Genomic DNA, 16,526 nt, shown 5'->3' on the forward strand with positions numbered 1-16,526 from the left:
GTGTGTGTGTGTGTGTGTGTGTGTGTCATCAGATTATCAATTTCCACTCACTCCCTCACCCCCGACAGCCTGATAACAGGGCTCATCATGACCAGAAATATGTAATCCTCTGCACAGTGCCAGTAACTACTGTTGTAATATCCCCCTACACCTTCACAAGAAACTCCACATGGACTGAAAATGACCACTCTGTGATGTCTCCGCTGACATGGAAGCCCTTCAACGTTATGATGGTTCAGGTTTAGAATAATGGAAATTATTTGGCAGTAACCAGAGGAACCTCGGAGTACGAGCTTCTGAACCCAACGGATGGACAGCTTTCCAGAGAGGGAAAGTAGGCCGACAGTGAATAAACACCGACTTGGAGGATTTGAAGTTGCTGTGGAACGCCATCAAGTGACAGGGGAGGCCGACGCTGCCAGGCTGCTTTGCTAAAGGACAACTGGATTTCATAGGAAGGCTCAGGCGCTGTCTGAGGTTCAGTCTGAGGCTCTCTGTGTTGAATGTCTGCAGCCACCGCTGCACCACTGGAGACCGTCTGATGGACAGCAGCCTCCACAAGTCAATGTGCAGTTCTGAGAAATAATCTGCAACTCGTATGGATAGTTATTGGCATGGGGAGAAGTAGCAATGAGTGTCTCTCCCTCTAAACATTAAAAACACTTTAACCATTAAAAGTAATCCGCTGCAAGGATCGTACTTCTTCGTGTTTTATTTACATGTGACATGAGGTTTAAACCTCGCTCATCCTCTGTGGTTTTAACTGGGAGCGGTTGGCCCTGCACATGCTCCACTCAGACTGGGCATTTACGCACAAAGCCACGAATGTTTAAACTTGTCTGAAACGTCAGTTTGACCTGAGTCTGAACTAACAAACTTAAACACTTACTGTAGTATATAGGTTCCTGTCTCTGTGGATTTACTGGTTAATCCCGCTATCGGGGGAATGTAAGCAGCTGTTGCTTACCGGCGATGTCCATGAAGGCCCTCTCCCACATGTCGTCCACGGTGTAGCACTCCGCCGAGGTGATGTTGACCGACAGCACGATGTCGTCCTCCACGTACTTGAGGATCAGGTTGTTCACCACGATGTTCACGTTGTTCACCACGCGCCGGATCAGACTCTGCACGTAACCTGCAAACACACGAGGAACACTTCAAAGTGTGTAATAAGATGCTCGAAAAAGCATACCAAACACATAGTAGCTACATTAGCATACGTCTACTATTCCACTGAGACAGCGTAAAAAGTTAAATCCAGACCCACATTCCCTGAAAGTCTGGGCTCCATACGACTGACCCCTGCGTCCTCATCGGCTCGTAAATAAGACGAGGGCCTGGCATGTTATTTTTTGGCCCGGGTCTATTCCTCGGACATGTAAAGTGAAAATAAGCTAAATATCCAAAAGAAAACATCGGTAGTCCTCGCCCCGCCTGAGCAGCTACAAACCCTGAGTGGATTTATGAATCTCTGAAGAGCTCTCCACTCAGATGAATGTATGTGTTCCTCCCCAGCCCGTTCACCTCAACGCAGCATTCATTGGATGAGGATACACTTCACACGCATGACATACAGAACTTTATACACATTTATACAAGACGAGTTATTGAGGGCACCGTGGAACCACGGCCGAGGGTCTCCACCAGAAGGAAGTGTGTGAAAACACACTCTGTAGTGTGATGGCCGCAGTTCACGTCATCACTTAGTTTCAAACTTTGAACGCATTACAGGATATGAACTGACAGAGACCGGCACTTTGAAAGTCCGTGGTGATGGAGAGCGAGGGCTTGAGGAATACATTTTGAAAAGGGAATATGTGTATTTCGGTGTGGGTGAAATGTGGACGGAGGGATGCGTCGCGGGAGAGAATGAGAGAAAGAGCAGCCGACAGCTTGTGTTTCAGCGGGCTGGGCGAGCCGTCCTGCCTCCTAATGGCCACACTGACGCCCAGAAACAGAAGCTTCGCAGGAAAAACATACATGCTCAGGTCATTACTCAACCAAGCAAGAAAGAACCGAAAATATTACAGACGGGGGAGTTTCGACCATAAAATATGAAAATATACAGCAATAAATCCTCCTAACCACAGGACCGATGGCATTATTCATTCCTCTCATGTACTGTTAAACACAGTCGCTACAAGTTAAAACATATAAACCTTTAATGCTTTCCCCTTATTTTCCAAACCAAATGTTTGTCTTCCTGTATCTACGCGCCTGGCCCGGGGAAAAACAGAACCGATAATTGGGCCGAACTAAATGGCGCTGTTGATGAAAAATATTTATATGAATTGGTGAACTGTTCTGCCACTTGTACACAGGCCCGTCCAGCATTAGCATAATCCAATTGACAAAAATTCTCATGATTTTGCTGCCTGACCAAACAGAGTGGCAGGAAGAGAGCATGACATAATCCAAACTGCACCCATAAACGCGATGTGTGTTCGTGACACTTGTGCGTGGCCCTGCATGCATGCATGTGCTTGCTGGAGTCCGGGTGTGCTGTCTGGCTGCTTTCCCTGCGTGCATGAATGTGGCCGTGTGTGCGTCTGTGTGCTGCCTCGCAGTTCTGGGGTCAGTCGGAACGCTGCCGTCGCACCTGCAGCCCGGGCAGTAAAAACCGGCACTTTACCTCCTGCTATTCCCTCTCTGGATCTAATTTACCCGTGTCAGAGTGTCTCTTACACTTGCTGTACCTCCTCTTGCCTCGCACTGGAGTCCGGGGCCCCCGATCCGTCTCTCTGCGAGCCATCGGCCGCTCTGAACTTCTGTAAACAATTGACACAGCCAGCACCTGCGCCGCGGCCCACAGGGAAAGAGCCCACTTAAAACTGTTCAACCATAAAATGACTGGAAAAACCAGCTCCTTTATGTGATCTCAGAACAGGCAAAGTACTCTCTTCTGTGCAATACAGGAAAGAAACACTATACTGTCCATGCTCACCATTTTTCCTGTGTATGGAAAGTATTAGCAGCGATCAGCCAGTCCAGTTATTAGCCGTGGAGAGGAAGATTGACAAGTCCATCAGACAATAACTGTACTATGAGCTGGTCCTGCTGGGTTTCCCTGGAGTGTAATTAGTACCGCAATTTAGCCAAGGTAACTCGTGCAGCTACTGTGGTGCGTAGCACTTAATGTGTTGAGTATACTTTCAAACTATTTGTATCTTTAATCTATAAAATACAAAATGCCAGGAGCCTAAACATGGTGGTACAAGGATGACTTGCCACCAAGGCAAGAAACATTCTGGCCCCTGGAAACACAGCAGGCCTATGTTATTACAAGGCTACTGCCACCGCTTGCTCATGCTAGCCATTCGATTAGCTCCAAGGCCTCTTATAGTAACACTGTAGATTCACAGAAGCCAGTCATGCATGGTACAGCAGGTCTCCAGAGCAGCAGAAAGCTCCAGCCTTTACCAGTATGAGATATTCCCTATCCATAAGTAGCATTTCCCAGTAATACCAGAACAGCTGCTGTATTGATTTATTTCGAGCAAAGGCCCCGGTACCAGGACAGCAGCAGCACTGGACCATGGATTTCTCTCGGGAGTGTGTTTGCATTTCAGCCCATGCAAATCTCAATCTCCTCCAATCACACGCATAGTTACACAACACAACCGTGCACGCATGCACAATTCTTGGACACAAAGGGAGCAACAGAAACACAGTAAATCTAAATACACTCTCACAACAACAGTCCATATGGATATGACCCTAAAAACGGCATTAAAAAAGTAGCAAACATTGGAATGGATGACACTGAATGTATCCATGTAACAATGTAACAATGTAACAATGTGACCATGTAACAATGTAACAATGTATTCATGTAACCATGTAACTATGTAACAATGTGACCATGTAACAATGTATTCATGTAACAATGTGACCATGTAACAATGTATTCATGTAACAATGTATTCATGTAACAATGTAACAATGTAACAATGTATTCATGTAACAATGTATTCATGTAACCATGTAACTATGTAACAATGTGACCATGTAACAATGTATTCATGTAACCATGTAACTATGTAACAATGTGACCATGTAACAATGTATTCATGTAACAATGTGACCATGTAACAATGTATCCATGTAACAATGTAACTATGTAACAATGTGACCATGTAACAATGTATTCATGTAACAATGTGACCATGTAACAATGTATTCATGTAACAATGTATTCATGTAACAATGTAACAATGTAACAATGTATTCATGTAACAATGTATTCATGTAACAATGTAACAATGTATCCATGTAACAATGTATCCATGTAACAATGTATTCATGTAACAATGTAACAATGTAACAATGTATTCATGTAACAATGTATTCATGTAACAATGTAACAATGTATCCATGTAACAATGTATCCATGTAACAATGTATCCATGTAACAATGTATTCATGTAACAATGTATTCATGTAACAATGTATTCATGTAACAATGTAACCATGTAACAATGTATCCATGTAACAATGTATTCATGTAACAATGTAACAATGTATCCATGTAACAATGTATTCATGTAACAATGTATTCATGTAACAATGTATTCATGTAACAATGTGCATTTTGTGCTTCAACACAGACACACAGCAGTTGTTCTTTAAATCTGAATTTGGTCTGAGCATTATTCAACAAAATAAGAATCCTTATGACCAGCCAGACACCACCGGTTCCAGTGAGCAAAGCCGATGCCAACGTGCACTGAACTGCATTCTCTCTCCTGACCACCAGGGGGCGACTCCTCTGGTTGTATAGAAGTCTATGTTTCATGTGTTAAAGCTGCATTCTCTCTCCTGACCACCAGGGGGCGACTCCTGTGGTTGTATAGAAGTCTATGCTTCATGTGTTGAAGCTGCATTCTCTCTCCTGACCACCAGGGGGCGACTCCTCTGGTTGTATAGAAGTCTATGCTTCATGTGTTGAAGCTGCATTCTCTCTCCTGACCACCAGGGGGCGACTCCTCTGGTTGTATAGAAGTCTATCCTTCATGTGTTAAAGCTGCATTCTCTCTCCTGACCACCAGGGGGCGACTCCTCTGGTTGTATAGAAGTCTATGAGAAAACGACTACTCACACAGTAAACATAAGTTTATGGTCTCAATCTCTAGTTTCACGTCCAAATATGGTAATTTCCGTTCACTGGCTGCTAAAACTTAAGATGGCGACGGTCGTGATCCAAGATGGGGACGGGCAAAACGCAGAACTCGAAGCTTCATAACATCGATCCACAAAATAATTGGGAGGTCAGAACTACTACGTCCACGTCCACAGAGTCCCTGGTTAGGACTGACATTTGGACTCCATATTTTAAGACCAAGCTCCATGTATTAAATCAACAGACGAGCTGGTCCCCAAATGCTTCTTGTCCTCCCGATGGAAAGGTTGAGTAAAAACTTGGTGGATAGCTGTAGTGTGTTTACGCATTACGCATGCTTACAGATGCACAGTGTCCCATTCCAATCAAATATCCCAAATAAGTGATGAAATGTGACAAGAAGAATTCCCCCAGAGAAAGTGTCAGACTGCAGAAACCCGTCATGCTCGGTGTCCTAATGCACGTGGCCCTTCAGGAGAGTCCAGCTCTGAAACCTGGAGCAGAACTTTGATCCACCACGCTCACAGGTAGCGGGCTGAACCCGGACTCAAAGAGAGACCTGCCATTTAAATCTCTTTGAACTCCTAAAGCAGAAACACATTTCCAGCAGTGTGAATAGGCAGCAGGATCCCCTGAACGGAGCGGTTCTCACAAACAGTGGCCGCTGGTCCCCCACAAGCAGCAGTAAACATAATCACTCACAGAACGGCCCAAGGTGGAAGCACTTGGTCTTTGGTCTTTGTGTGGCTACCAATCCCATGGCATATGAATTAACATCACTATTTTCCACCACAGGGAGAACAGGGAGGATAAATTCATCCAGCATGTGAGAGCTTAGGGCCAAATGACTGGATAATTGCTGGTGGCTGCTTTTTAGTGTCGGCCGTGTTTTGTTTGGGTTGTTTTGAAGAGGAGGGGAGCAGACACACAACGGCGAGGGTTTGTCGTCACGGACGCTGACGAGGACGCGAGCCGGTCCGATGTCTGAGACGGTCTCACAAAGGTCTTCCTCACACCTCTACACGCGGTGAAGCCCTCTGCACACCTGCTGGTGTCCATCATGCCCTGAAGAGACCAACACAGATGTGATAATCACCTGTTTTTGCCTCCAATCCTACTCCAATATTGATTTATTGATTCATTTGCTCATAGCAGTTCAATCCAAAGTATGACTAATACATGCACATTGCAAACTTTGTCTACAGTAGGACTACATTAAAAAGTAAAGCAACTACAATATCATACACAGCACAACGCTGCACATAAACACAAAAAAAGGATTTTCCAATAATATTTTCGTATTGTCTTATTTATTATACAATATTTATATTATAATAGGAATAATTGCATTACAAGCAAAGAGGAGAGTCCATGAGGCTAAAGAGACACACATGAGGCTACAGAGACACACATGAGGCTACAGAGACACATATGAGGCTACAAAGACACACATGAGGCTACAGAGACACACATGAGGCTACAGAGACACATATGAGGCTACAAAGACACACATGAGGCTACAGAGACACACATGAGGCTACAGAGACACACATGAGGCTACAGAGACACACATGAGGCTACAGAGACACACATGAGGCTACAGAGACACACATGAGGCTACAAAGACACACATGAGGCTACAAAGACACACATGAGGCTACAAAGACACACATGAGGCTACAGAGACACACATGAGGGTACAGAGACACACAGTGAGGCTACAGAGACACACATGAGGCTACAGAGACACACATGAGGCTACAGAGACACACATGAGGCTACAGAGACACACATGAGGCTACAGAGACACATATCAGGCTACAAAGACACACATGAGGCTACAGAGACACACATAAGGCTACAGAGACACACATGAGGCTACAGAGACACACATGAGGCTACAGAGACACACATGAGGCTACAGAGACACACATGAGGCTACAGAGACACACACGAGGAACAGAGACACACATGAGGCTACAGAGACACACATGAGGCTACAGAGACACACATGAGGCTACAAAGACACACATGAGGCTACAGAGACACACAGTGAGGCTACAGAGACACACATGAGGCTACAGAGACACACATGAGGCTACAGAGACACACATGAGGCTACAGAGACACACATGAGGCTACAGAGACACACATGAGGCTACAGAGACACACATGAGGCTACAGAGACACACATGAGGCTACAGAGACACACATGAGGCTACAAAGACACACAGTGAGGCTACAGAGACACACATGAGGCTACAGAGACACACATGAGGCTACAGAGACACACACTGAGAACAATAAGGTCCTCAGTAGACCAGTAGGGCATGAGAGATTTTTTTAAAATACTTCTCAAATTAACATCCATTAAATAGTTATTTAATAAATGATCAATAAAAATATAAGTGCACGTTCATAAACTGAACTTTACATATTGTATATTAAATGAGACACTGATGGCAAAGCACTATGTGTTACATACTCTTTGGCTTTGCACTTTAAAACATCACTGATCACTGAAAGAAGCTAGAGAAGTGCTGATCTCATGAATCAATGGCTGCAAACGGCCCGTGTGCCCGCTGTGTCCACACTGTCATAAAAACATCCTTTAACTGCATTAAAGACTCATGACAGGTTTGTTTTGTATCTCGTTCTTAGGAAAACATCCTCCGTCTGAGTCATAGCAGGTTAGTTTTACCCCATTTACCTTTTAACCTCCACCTTTTTAATTAGGACGGCTGGATTACGCCGTTCATCTGCTTCCTCGCTGTTATTGAGGTGCTGCGACCTTTGACCTCAGAGTTGTCTCTACAGCCTGTAATGGGTTGAAACAAGGTCCACTGCTGGAGCAGTGCGGGGTGTGCGCGTAATTTAACACAGATACACTAAAACACACACACACACACACACCTTGGGGGATCTGTTGGAGGCAGGCCCAAAGGGAGCTGCTGGTGTGTGAGGCACCCTGCTTTAACAGCTGGGGAGAGATATTATCTCATAACATCAGGCCTGGAAATGGATCCTCCCCAGATACAACCAGCCAGGAGTGTAGGTTCATACATTCATGCACACTGGGGCTCTGACAGCCGCATCTCGCTCCTTTTTATTCTTTCTTCATTTGTTTTTCCCTCCATTAAAGCTGTATCTTTTCTGCACATCGTATTCTCCCCTCTGCCATCTTCATTCTCACCTTCACCAAACCTTTCCTTGGTTGTATTGTACGCGATTATTGAGGCTGTTGTAAATAAAAAGTTTTTAACATGACGACATCTTTCTTCCTCAAACGCTTTTGCAAAGGTCATGAGTATATTTCAGTCATCCACAGTTAAACCAGGCTGCTTGTGAGCTGCAGTAAAGTGGTGAAGTGAGGAGTCCGTGGCCCTGAAGGAGGCCTGTGGTCAAGTGGCCTTGTTGATAAGAGCCATCGCAGTGATCCATCACAGTGATCCATCACAGACACACAGACCCTGCTCCCTCTGGCTGAGTCACACTGGTTACACTGGCCCAAAAATGATATTTCTGACCTTGTGAAGAGGCAATAACTATATTAGAGTCTGAAGCAGACCTCTGCAAGCATTGGACTCCAACAAGCACGTGGGTTTTATTCAGTGTTTGGTCTCTTTAGCATCCATAGAGGCCAAAAAGGAAGAAAAAAAAAATGCTTTCTCAGCCCTCCCTCTGTGGCCCCGCCCTCCCCCACAGAGGCCCCGCCCTCCCCCACAGAGGCCCCGCCCTCCCCCACAGAGGCCCCGCCTGCCTGGTGGTCGTCCTCCCAGCGGGGAGGCGGGGCCGCCTCACTGGCCCTCGGGCCGTCACTCACCTGGGGGCAGGTCCGGGTCGCTCGGGGCCGCCTGCTGGAGGCGGCGGGGCTTGGCCGCGGCCTTGGAGCCGTCTGACGCGCTGCGACTGGTGGAGCTGGAGCCGCTCTCGTGGTCGTCCTGAGGACGCACAAGAACGCCGTGAGCACAGGTCGGGATGGAACCACATTAACCTCATACTTCATTTGACTTTCGGGGCTTTGATTAATACTATGTCACAGCGCTCTCCATGTTACCGCGTGTGTGTCAATCTGGTTGCACAGAATCAGTCAGCGTGGAGCTCCGTCTACTGTCCATGCTCTACATGTGCACCAGAGGTTTTTATGATCAAACAAATGAGGGAAAGAAAATGTTTTGTGTTGATGTTTCCATGGTTTTCATGGTCCTTCCATCTCCTCCCTCCACACATGAGCAAGATTACCAGACAAAAGTTATGTAAACTCTAGTTATGGGGAACAATGCAACCAGTCTTATCTCTCTGCTGCTTTTTATCTTGTTCATGAGGGTAATCCAGTTATTGCTGTGCAAACTGTTCATGTGCGCGGCTGTGGGAGTGCAGAGGAGAGATCAGTGATTACACACCACGGCTGCAGCCTTCCTCCCGTCCACATTTAACAACCATCACCGCGGGCTCTACAAATAAACTCTGGTCTCTGGATGAGGGTGAAGGTCCCTCCTCCACAACAGCACATGTCATCTGCACTCACCGACCAGCGGCCTGTTAAGCCCAGGAATGCAAGTACGAGATCTGTGTGTGTGTGTGTGTGTGTGTGTGTGTGTGAAGACATGGACATCCCCGAGATGAGCCTGGAGATAAACAAAATCAGCCAAGATTTGGGGATGAGGAGGTTATTTATTGGTTCAGCTTGTAGAGCGCTCCAGACCCTGAGAGGAAGACATGAGGGGCAATTACAACAATAGGGACACGAGGACTGACAGCTAAGGACTTGCACTAGATTACTGCAGGGGCAAATCCACAAAATATAAATATTTATATAGCAATACGTTTAATCACGCTCCTAAAGCAGAAAAACAGGGCTCTGGCGTCTGATGTCACCGAGTAACAACCCCTGGAGAAGCTCCATGACCAATAAAGAGAGGGACTTTGAGGACTTGTAAAAGTTCTACTAGCAGATTGTCACCTTCTCCAGAGGGTCTCGCTCTCGGGGTTTCCAAGTTTTAGCCGCGGCTCGCTGTCTTGTTTCCAAGTTCTCGGAGGAACTCGCATGTTCACGGCTTTTGAATCAGCTCATTATCCCACAATAAATCTGTTTTCGCATTAAGACGACAAATGTTTGTCAAATTGAGAATCCAGCCAGCACTACTGTAAAAAAACAACTAAACATGGGCTCTTAATTTGGAGAACGACCTATTACATCAACACCAGCGCACAAAGGAACTACTATGACTACTGTAGCTGGACTTCTACTCCTCTACAACTATGCACAACTCAACAAATACCTCATATTCACTTTCACAGTGGACATGCGCCTGCAACAGAGGAGGGTGGGAAGAAAAGACAAGAAATCTATTAGAACCATTCTTAAAAAAGCTGTAGAGTTGAGTGAGCGTTAACCCCAGCATGGCATTGATTAGGGGTCACTGCAGCGCTGTAACCTTTCCACAGAGGTAGTCACACAACCCGGACAAAGACGGGCCAATCGCATGTGTTTGTCATTTGAAGGAGGGATCGGAGTCTCAGGAGTCAGCTCTCATCCAGACCAATGTAAACACAGAAGGTGTCAAACCCAAATAGAGTCGGCCACTCGGTGCAGGCGCTTGGAGACGAGCAAATGAAAACCTACAACGCCGACACCTCTGGCGCGAGTCACGTGTTGTGCATCCTGTGCAGACACGCACCGCAACACGGTTAACACACACGCCCCGCTCCTGACAGCGGTGAAATGACCCCGCTCTCTCTGTGCGGTTTAGGTAATGAAGATTAGGTTTTAAACATACTGTACTTTGCATAATTTGAGTTGTGGACACACTTGAGAGAGAGAGAGAATCTCCCAGTGCGGTAAACACGCAATTGCCAACAGAGACGAGAGGCTCTGGCAGGAGTATTTACACTTGACTTCAGTGAGGCCTTTGCGGTGCGGCCGCACGATGCCGGCCGCTTGCTCCCATCAGTGAGCGCTGGGAATAGGGAAACACGAGGGGAAGAATAATAAATACTTCATCAAGGCTCCAAAGAAGAGAGATGGAGAGAAAAACAAGATGTAAATTGTGTTGCTCATTCTTCACACTTCATTTGGTAACTTGTCCTCACTCCCAACGCTGCATTTGCAATATTTAGAGATTCGGACGAGGTAATTATAGCGAGACGTTGCTCACATGTTGAGGTGTTTAGTTTACATCACAATACAGGACTCCAGCGCATCAGAATTAGAAACAGCCTCCCTCCCCTGCAGACTCTCGTATCTATACCTAAAGGAATGCTGGCCCTGCAGGCCAAGAGTACATCGAGTTCAACGGCTCAAACTGCCACTAAAGAACAAGACTGCCAAATTTGGAAGTAGCGCAATTAAGCGCTCAATGTCATCGTGGGCAGTGAGCAATCCTCCAGAGGGGAAAAATGCCTTTTCAGAGGGAAGCCCTGGGACAAATGAAGGCCGCCTCAGCTGCTGCCGGGTAAACTGATCCCTCCAATGCCACGGCAGGGCACAGGATGGAGGGAGGGATGGAGGGATGGAGAAGGAGGGGAAGACAGAAGGACGGAGTGGGGGGGGGGGCTGCTTCCCCTGCAGGCACGTCAACTCAGCTGTTGACCAAAGATGACGGTAGCAAAAAAAAAAAAAAAGAAAAAGAGGGACAGGAGGCAAAGAGATAAGTGGGGGGAAAAAACACAGCGAGAGAAAGTGGAGACCAAAAGTGAGACTTGTAGACAATGAAACCAGAACAAAAGCAGAGGGGGAAAGAAGGAAAAAGGAGCGGGTCCTGGCAGTGTGAGTGACAGGCGAGAGGGACCCCCTACTCAGAGGGTAAGTGGGCACCCATGGAGGGTTAGGGCGCAGGAAGGCCAGGCCTGACCTCTGTCCCCCTGCAGACGTCTGGCTCAGTCAGGGACCGGGAGGCGGGTCGACCCTCATCGGAGCTGCTCGACACATTAGCCCCACCACCACCACCTCCAGCCATGAAAAACAGCACCTCTGCAGACACTGTCACAGTCGTACTAGTACAAACAAACGAGCTGCAACCCTGAGACACCAGAGGCCGGTCCCGTCTCGACCGCCACAGGGCATGTCACGCATGTGTACGCTGCGACTAAGTGGAACTACGAGAGAAAATACAAATATGTTTGGCCGAGTGGATTTCAGGTCCAGCAGGCAGACATTAACCAGTGTGATGATACTCAACAGGACTCAATAACTGTGTCGTCCAATTGAATTTTATTCCAAATGCATGTGTTCCCCGGCTTCTGTTTAAACCGTTTCAAAAAGAAGTTTAACGTACACTTTCAAATCATTTTAACTGGAAATAATGTGTACATTACTCAGAGTAAAGTGTGCGGGGAAAACAGAATAATGGCTTTACTGCTATTTCTTGCCATTTGAGGCTTTTCACTTTGACATCTGCTGGCCTCGAATAAAAACAAAATTGCTAGTTTGTTTTTATTCCCATCGCACATTTCTTGAAAAATAAAATATGACATTTTCTTCTTTTTTCCTCCAGAAATTACGAAGCAATTTTTCAATTTCAGTTGAACACACAGGGAAAAAAAGTGTTGGCAGAGATTAGCAGCGGACTACCTCGCATGCCTGATCTCTGAAACCCAAACATTTTTAAAACTGGTCAATTTCACACAGTTTCAGCAGATTAATGGCTGCACGCCGAAGACCTTTGCTGGATAAACACGCTCTCTGTTATTGTTGTTTTTTCCTCTGCAGGTTGCTGAGCGAACTCATGCTGACATCAAAGCAGCGGGCCTGGAGATTGGAGGCCGGGCAGTGGAGGGTGAACGCCTACGGAGTGAGAAAATAAATGAAGGAAACCCAATAGCTCCTTATCTCAGACAGACCCCCTCGACACCCCCTCCAACTCCAAATCACTCATACACACACACAAACACAGACACACTCGCTGGGTCTGACAAGGAGAGGCCCTGTCCCCCATGTCAGGGCCCACGGAGCAATCAGACCTCCCCCCTCCAAGAAAAACACTCACAGACAACACATTTTGCCGTATAATAACAGAAAACCTCTCTAATATCGGTTGCCAGAGAACAGCACATTATCCCCCCTTTTCATCCTCCTAATCCACCAGCCGTGTCCATGTGATCTTCCCTGTGCCTCCGCTTGTTCGAGAGCTCCTCCGTAACCAGCTAGTCGGAGGCTTGTTTAAACAGCGATGACCCTGGTTCTCATACGAATGGCTTCCAGCTGGGGGAGCGGGGAGATGGGAAAAGTGGACCGCCGTTTTTCGCGCACACACGGTCACGGTTTGGGACGCTTCCAGCGATGTCAAGAAACGGTACGCGGCCGTCGATGACGACCCCCGCTGGAATGTGGAGCGGAGAGAGCGGAGCTCATCGCGGGTCGACTCAAGTTACCTTTCCTTTAACGTCCCTCGGCTTTCGAACACATCCATCAGGCCGACTAAAAATTAACTGCTAATGGATTTTTAATGAAACTGTAACAAATGCAGAAAGCCATTACGCCGTGATTAAAGACAGTGGTTTCATTTTCTCAGACTGAGGCAGAGAACCGGCCAGACCACAGGATCTCTCACTCTCTGCATGAGAAAACATTCCTATACGACAATTACTGCTCTGCAATTCACATACAAACACCAACACACACAACTACACTACAAATGTACAGTAAACACAACTACAGAGGCAACACCACACGCAAGAGCATACGCACAAACTACACACGAAGGGCTTCCTGTAAAACCGGCAGCAGAGCCGTGCAGCTGGAATCCATGGCATTGGAGGGATTACAGCCCAGATGAATATCACATCGTGTGACATTCTGAATAATTATCTCAATGAAAACATCTCATGACAAAAATGTGGCCTCTCTCTTGACTTCGCTCCGAGTAATTAAATCCACTGCTGAGAAAGAGAATCCTCACGTTCACTCACGGCCTTCTGTGCACTGCAGCGATGAATTATTACAGTCCAGACATGTACACGATGTGCTGCAGGACGTCAACGGGCTGAACGGGTGTGTTCTTTAGCTTTGTTTCTGAGCAGACGAGGAAACCAGTGTAATGGTAGTGTAAAACTAGTGTAATGGTGGTTTAAAACTAGTGTAGAACCAGTGGGAAACCAGTGTAATGGTAGTGTAAAACTAGTGTAATGGTGGTTTAAAACTAGTGTAGAACCAGTGGGAAACCAGTGTAAAACTAGTCTTAAACCAGTGTAATAGTAGTGTAAATGGTGGTTTAAAACTAGTGTAGAACCAGTGTGAAACCAGTGTAAAACCAGTGTAAAACCAGTGTGAAACCAGTGTAAAACCAGTGTAAAACCAGTGTAAAACCAGTTTTAAACCAGTGTAAAACTAGTGTTAAACCAGTGTAAACTAGTGTAAAGCCAGTGTAAAACCAGTTTTAAACCAGTGTAAAACTAGTGTAAAAGTAGTTTAAAACGAGTGTAGAACCAGTGTAAACTAGTGTAAAACCAGTGTAGACTAGTGTAAAACTAGTGTGAAAACCAGTGTAGAATCTGTGTAAAACAAGTGTAAAATCAGTGTAAAACAAGTGTAGAACCAGTGTAAAACTAGTGTAATAACAGTGTGAAACTAGTGTGAAACCAGTGTAATCATAGTGTAAAACTTGTGTAAAACCAGTGTAGAATCAGTGTAAAACTAGTTTAAAACCAGTGTAGAACCAGTGTAATAGTAGTGTGAAACCAGTGTGAAACCAGTGTAAAACCAGTGTAAAACTAGTGTAGAACCAGTGTTATAGTAGTGTGGAACTAGTGTAAAGCTAGTGTAAAACCAGTGTAAAACCAGTGTAAAGCTAGTGTAAAACCAGTGTAATAGTAGTGTAAAACTAGTGTAAAGCTAGTGTAAGGCTAGTGTAAAACCAGTGTGAAACCAGTGTAATAGCATTGTAAAACCAGTGTAAAACCAGTGTTACAGAGTAAGTGCAACTTTTCTGAAAAAGCTCAGCTTAAAAGCTACTTTCATGATTTTGGAAGGTGAAGTGTTTCTATAAAAAAATTCCAGCATTGCTGCTAAAACGATCAATAAACATTTAATAGTTCATAACTTAGTAAATAGCAGTTATGAAACTTCCAATTATTCAGGACACACAGCCTGTTAACTGTCAGTTAAACTAAATACACACCACATAAAGTGATGCATCCAGCTCTTGTTATTTTCTTTATAGTCAAATTAATTATCTGTAATTGTGTTTTTCGAAACATTCATACTTGCTCACGCTCACTGCGACCACGGCAGAGAACAAACAGACGTGTGGGCTTTCTTTAGCATCATTTCCAAAAGAAGCGTAACATTGCGTCGCTGCCAACAATGAACGCACTCGGACACTTTTCCTCCTTTCTCTCACGAGCCCAAAGATACAACATGTTCCTCACAGAGCGGGACGTGAAGGAGTCCAACGCCAGAAGGAGAACGCACAATTACAAAACTATTTCGGTCTGAAGCGGCAGGAATCAGGACAGCACCGGTGATGTCACGCTGCAGGTCTCTGCCAACCGGGCCTCCACTGTACCCAAGTCAAACTGGGTTTGATATGGGCCTCCAACGGGCCCAGAACAACAGCGAAGACAAACAGGGATCCCGTTACGGACGAGACCCTCCGGCAGCAGCAACGCACGACTTCTGACGACTCAGCAGAGGTCGACCCGTTTAATAATGATAATATGGAGCAGGGAACCGCATGCACAATTAAGCAGCCAATAACTACTCCAATCATTGACTTTACTGGACGAATGTTGGACTGAAAAAGTCAAAGAAATAACACAAAAATTAAATTTTATTTTAAAGGTTTCTCACCGCGATGTCGTCCCACGTTTATTAAAAATGGCGTATGCAAAAGTAGCTGACAGAAGTAGAACACGTCGTGCAGCAGTTTTTTCCCATCACATCATATATTAAAGTAAATTAAGTTCCAGTAAGAGAACATCCTGAAGTGCCATTTGATGGATTACATTGTGGGATTATGTTCCTTTTATTCCCAGTGGGCGATGACCTGTTCTGTGGTTCGTGACTGGCCGGTTACATTCTTACATGCCACTCATAAAAACAATGAATGTTGGTGCATATTTCCAGGGAAAGGAGGCCCCCAAAGTGCAATTTCATTTCATGAATGGATGGATGGCTGCATGGCTCGATTATTTGGAAGAGAGAACACTGAACTGGTAAGTAAGTTAAACGGTTGGATGACTTCTATTCCTCCCAGTCTGCCAGTCCTGTAACGTGGGCAAAGAGCCAAAGGTGCTGCGTCATATCCAGAGATAACTATGGTGAGGAGTTGTCAGCTGCCATCTGTCCCAAGAAAATGTAAGACCGCTGCTAATGTGACCGCGACACAGTACTTTATGTCATTCATGTCATATGTCACATGGACACTACCTGGCGGCCTGCTGCAACATCAGCTCTTCACCTGGTCAA

At 45.7% G+C, this 16,526-nt stretch overlaps 1 protein-coding gene across 2 annotated transcripts in view; it reads right to left on the minus strand.

The window, feature by feature from the left end:
* The window catches only part of LOC137780855 (intermembrane lipid transfer protein VPS13B-like), a 297,025-nt gene that overhangs the window by 263,734 nt on the left and 16,765 nt on the right, over window positions 1-16,526 (minus strand). For both annotated transcript variants that reach the window (XM_068569155.1, XM_068569156.1), the window contains exons 4-5: window positions 8,943-9,060; window positions 968-1,135 (exon numbers count right to left, since the gene is read on the minus strand). In XM_068569155.1, coding sequence (XP_068425256.1) covers window positions 968-1,135; window positions 8,943-9,060 — 286 coding nt within the window. The remainder of the gene's footprint in view (window positions 1-967; window positions 1,136-8,942; window positions 9,061-16,526) is intronic.

This window comes from Clinocottus analis, unplaced genomic scaffold, assembly GCF_023055335.1.
Source record: "Clinocottus analis isolate CAN_PGR_092001 unplaced genomic scaffold, fCliAna1.0.p SCAF_9, whole genome shotgun sequence".
Classification (NCBI taxonomy): domain Eukaryota; kingdom Metazoa; phylum Chordata; class Actinopteri; order Perciformes; family Cottidae; genus Clinocottus; species Clinocottus analis.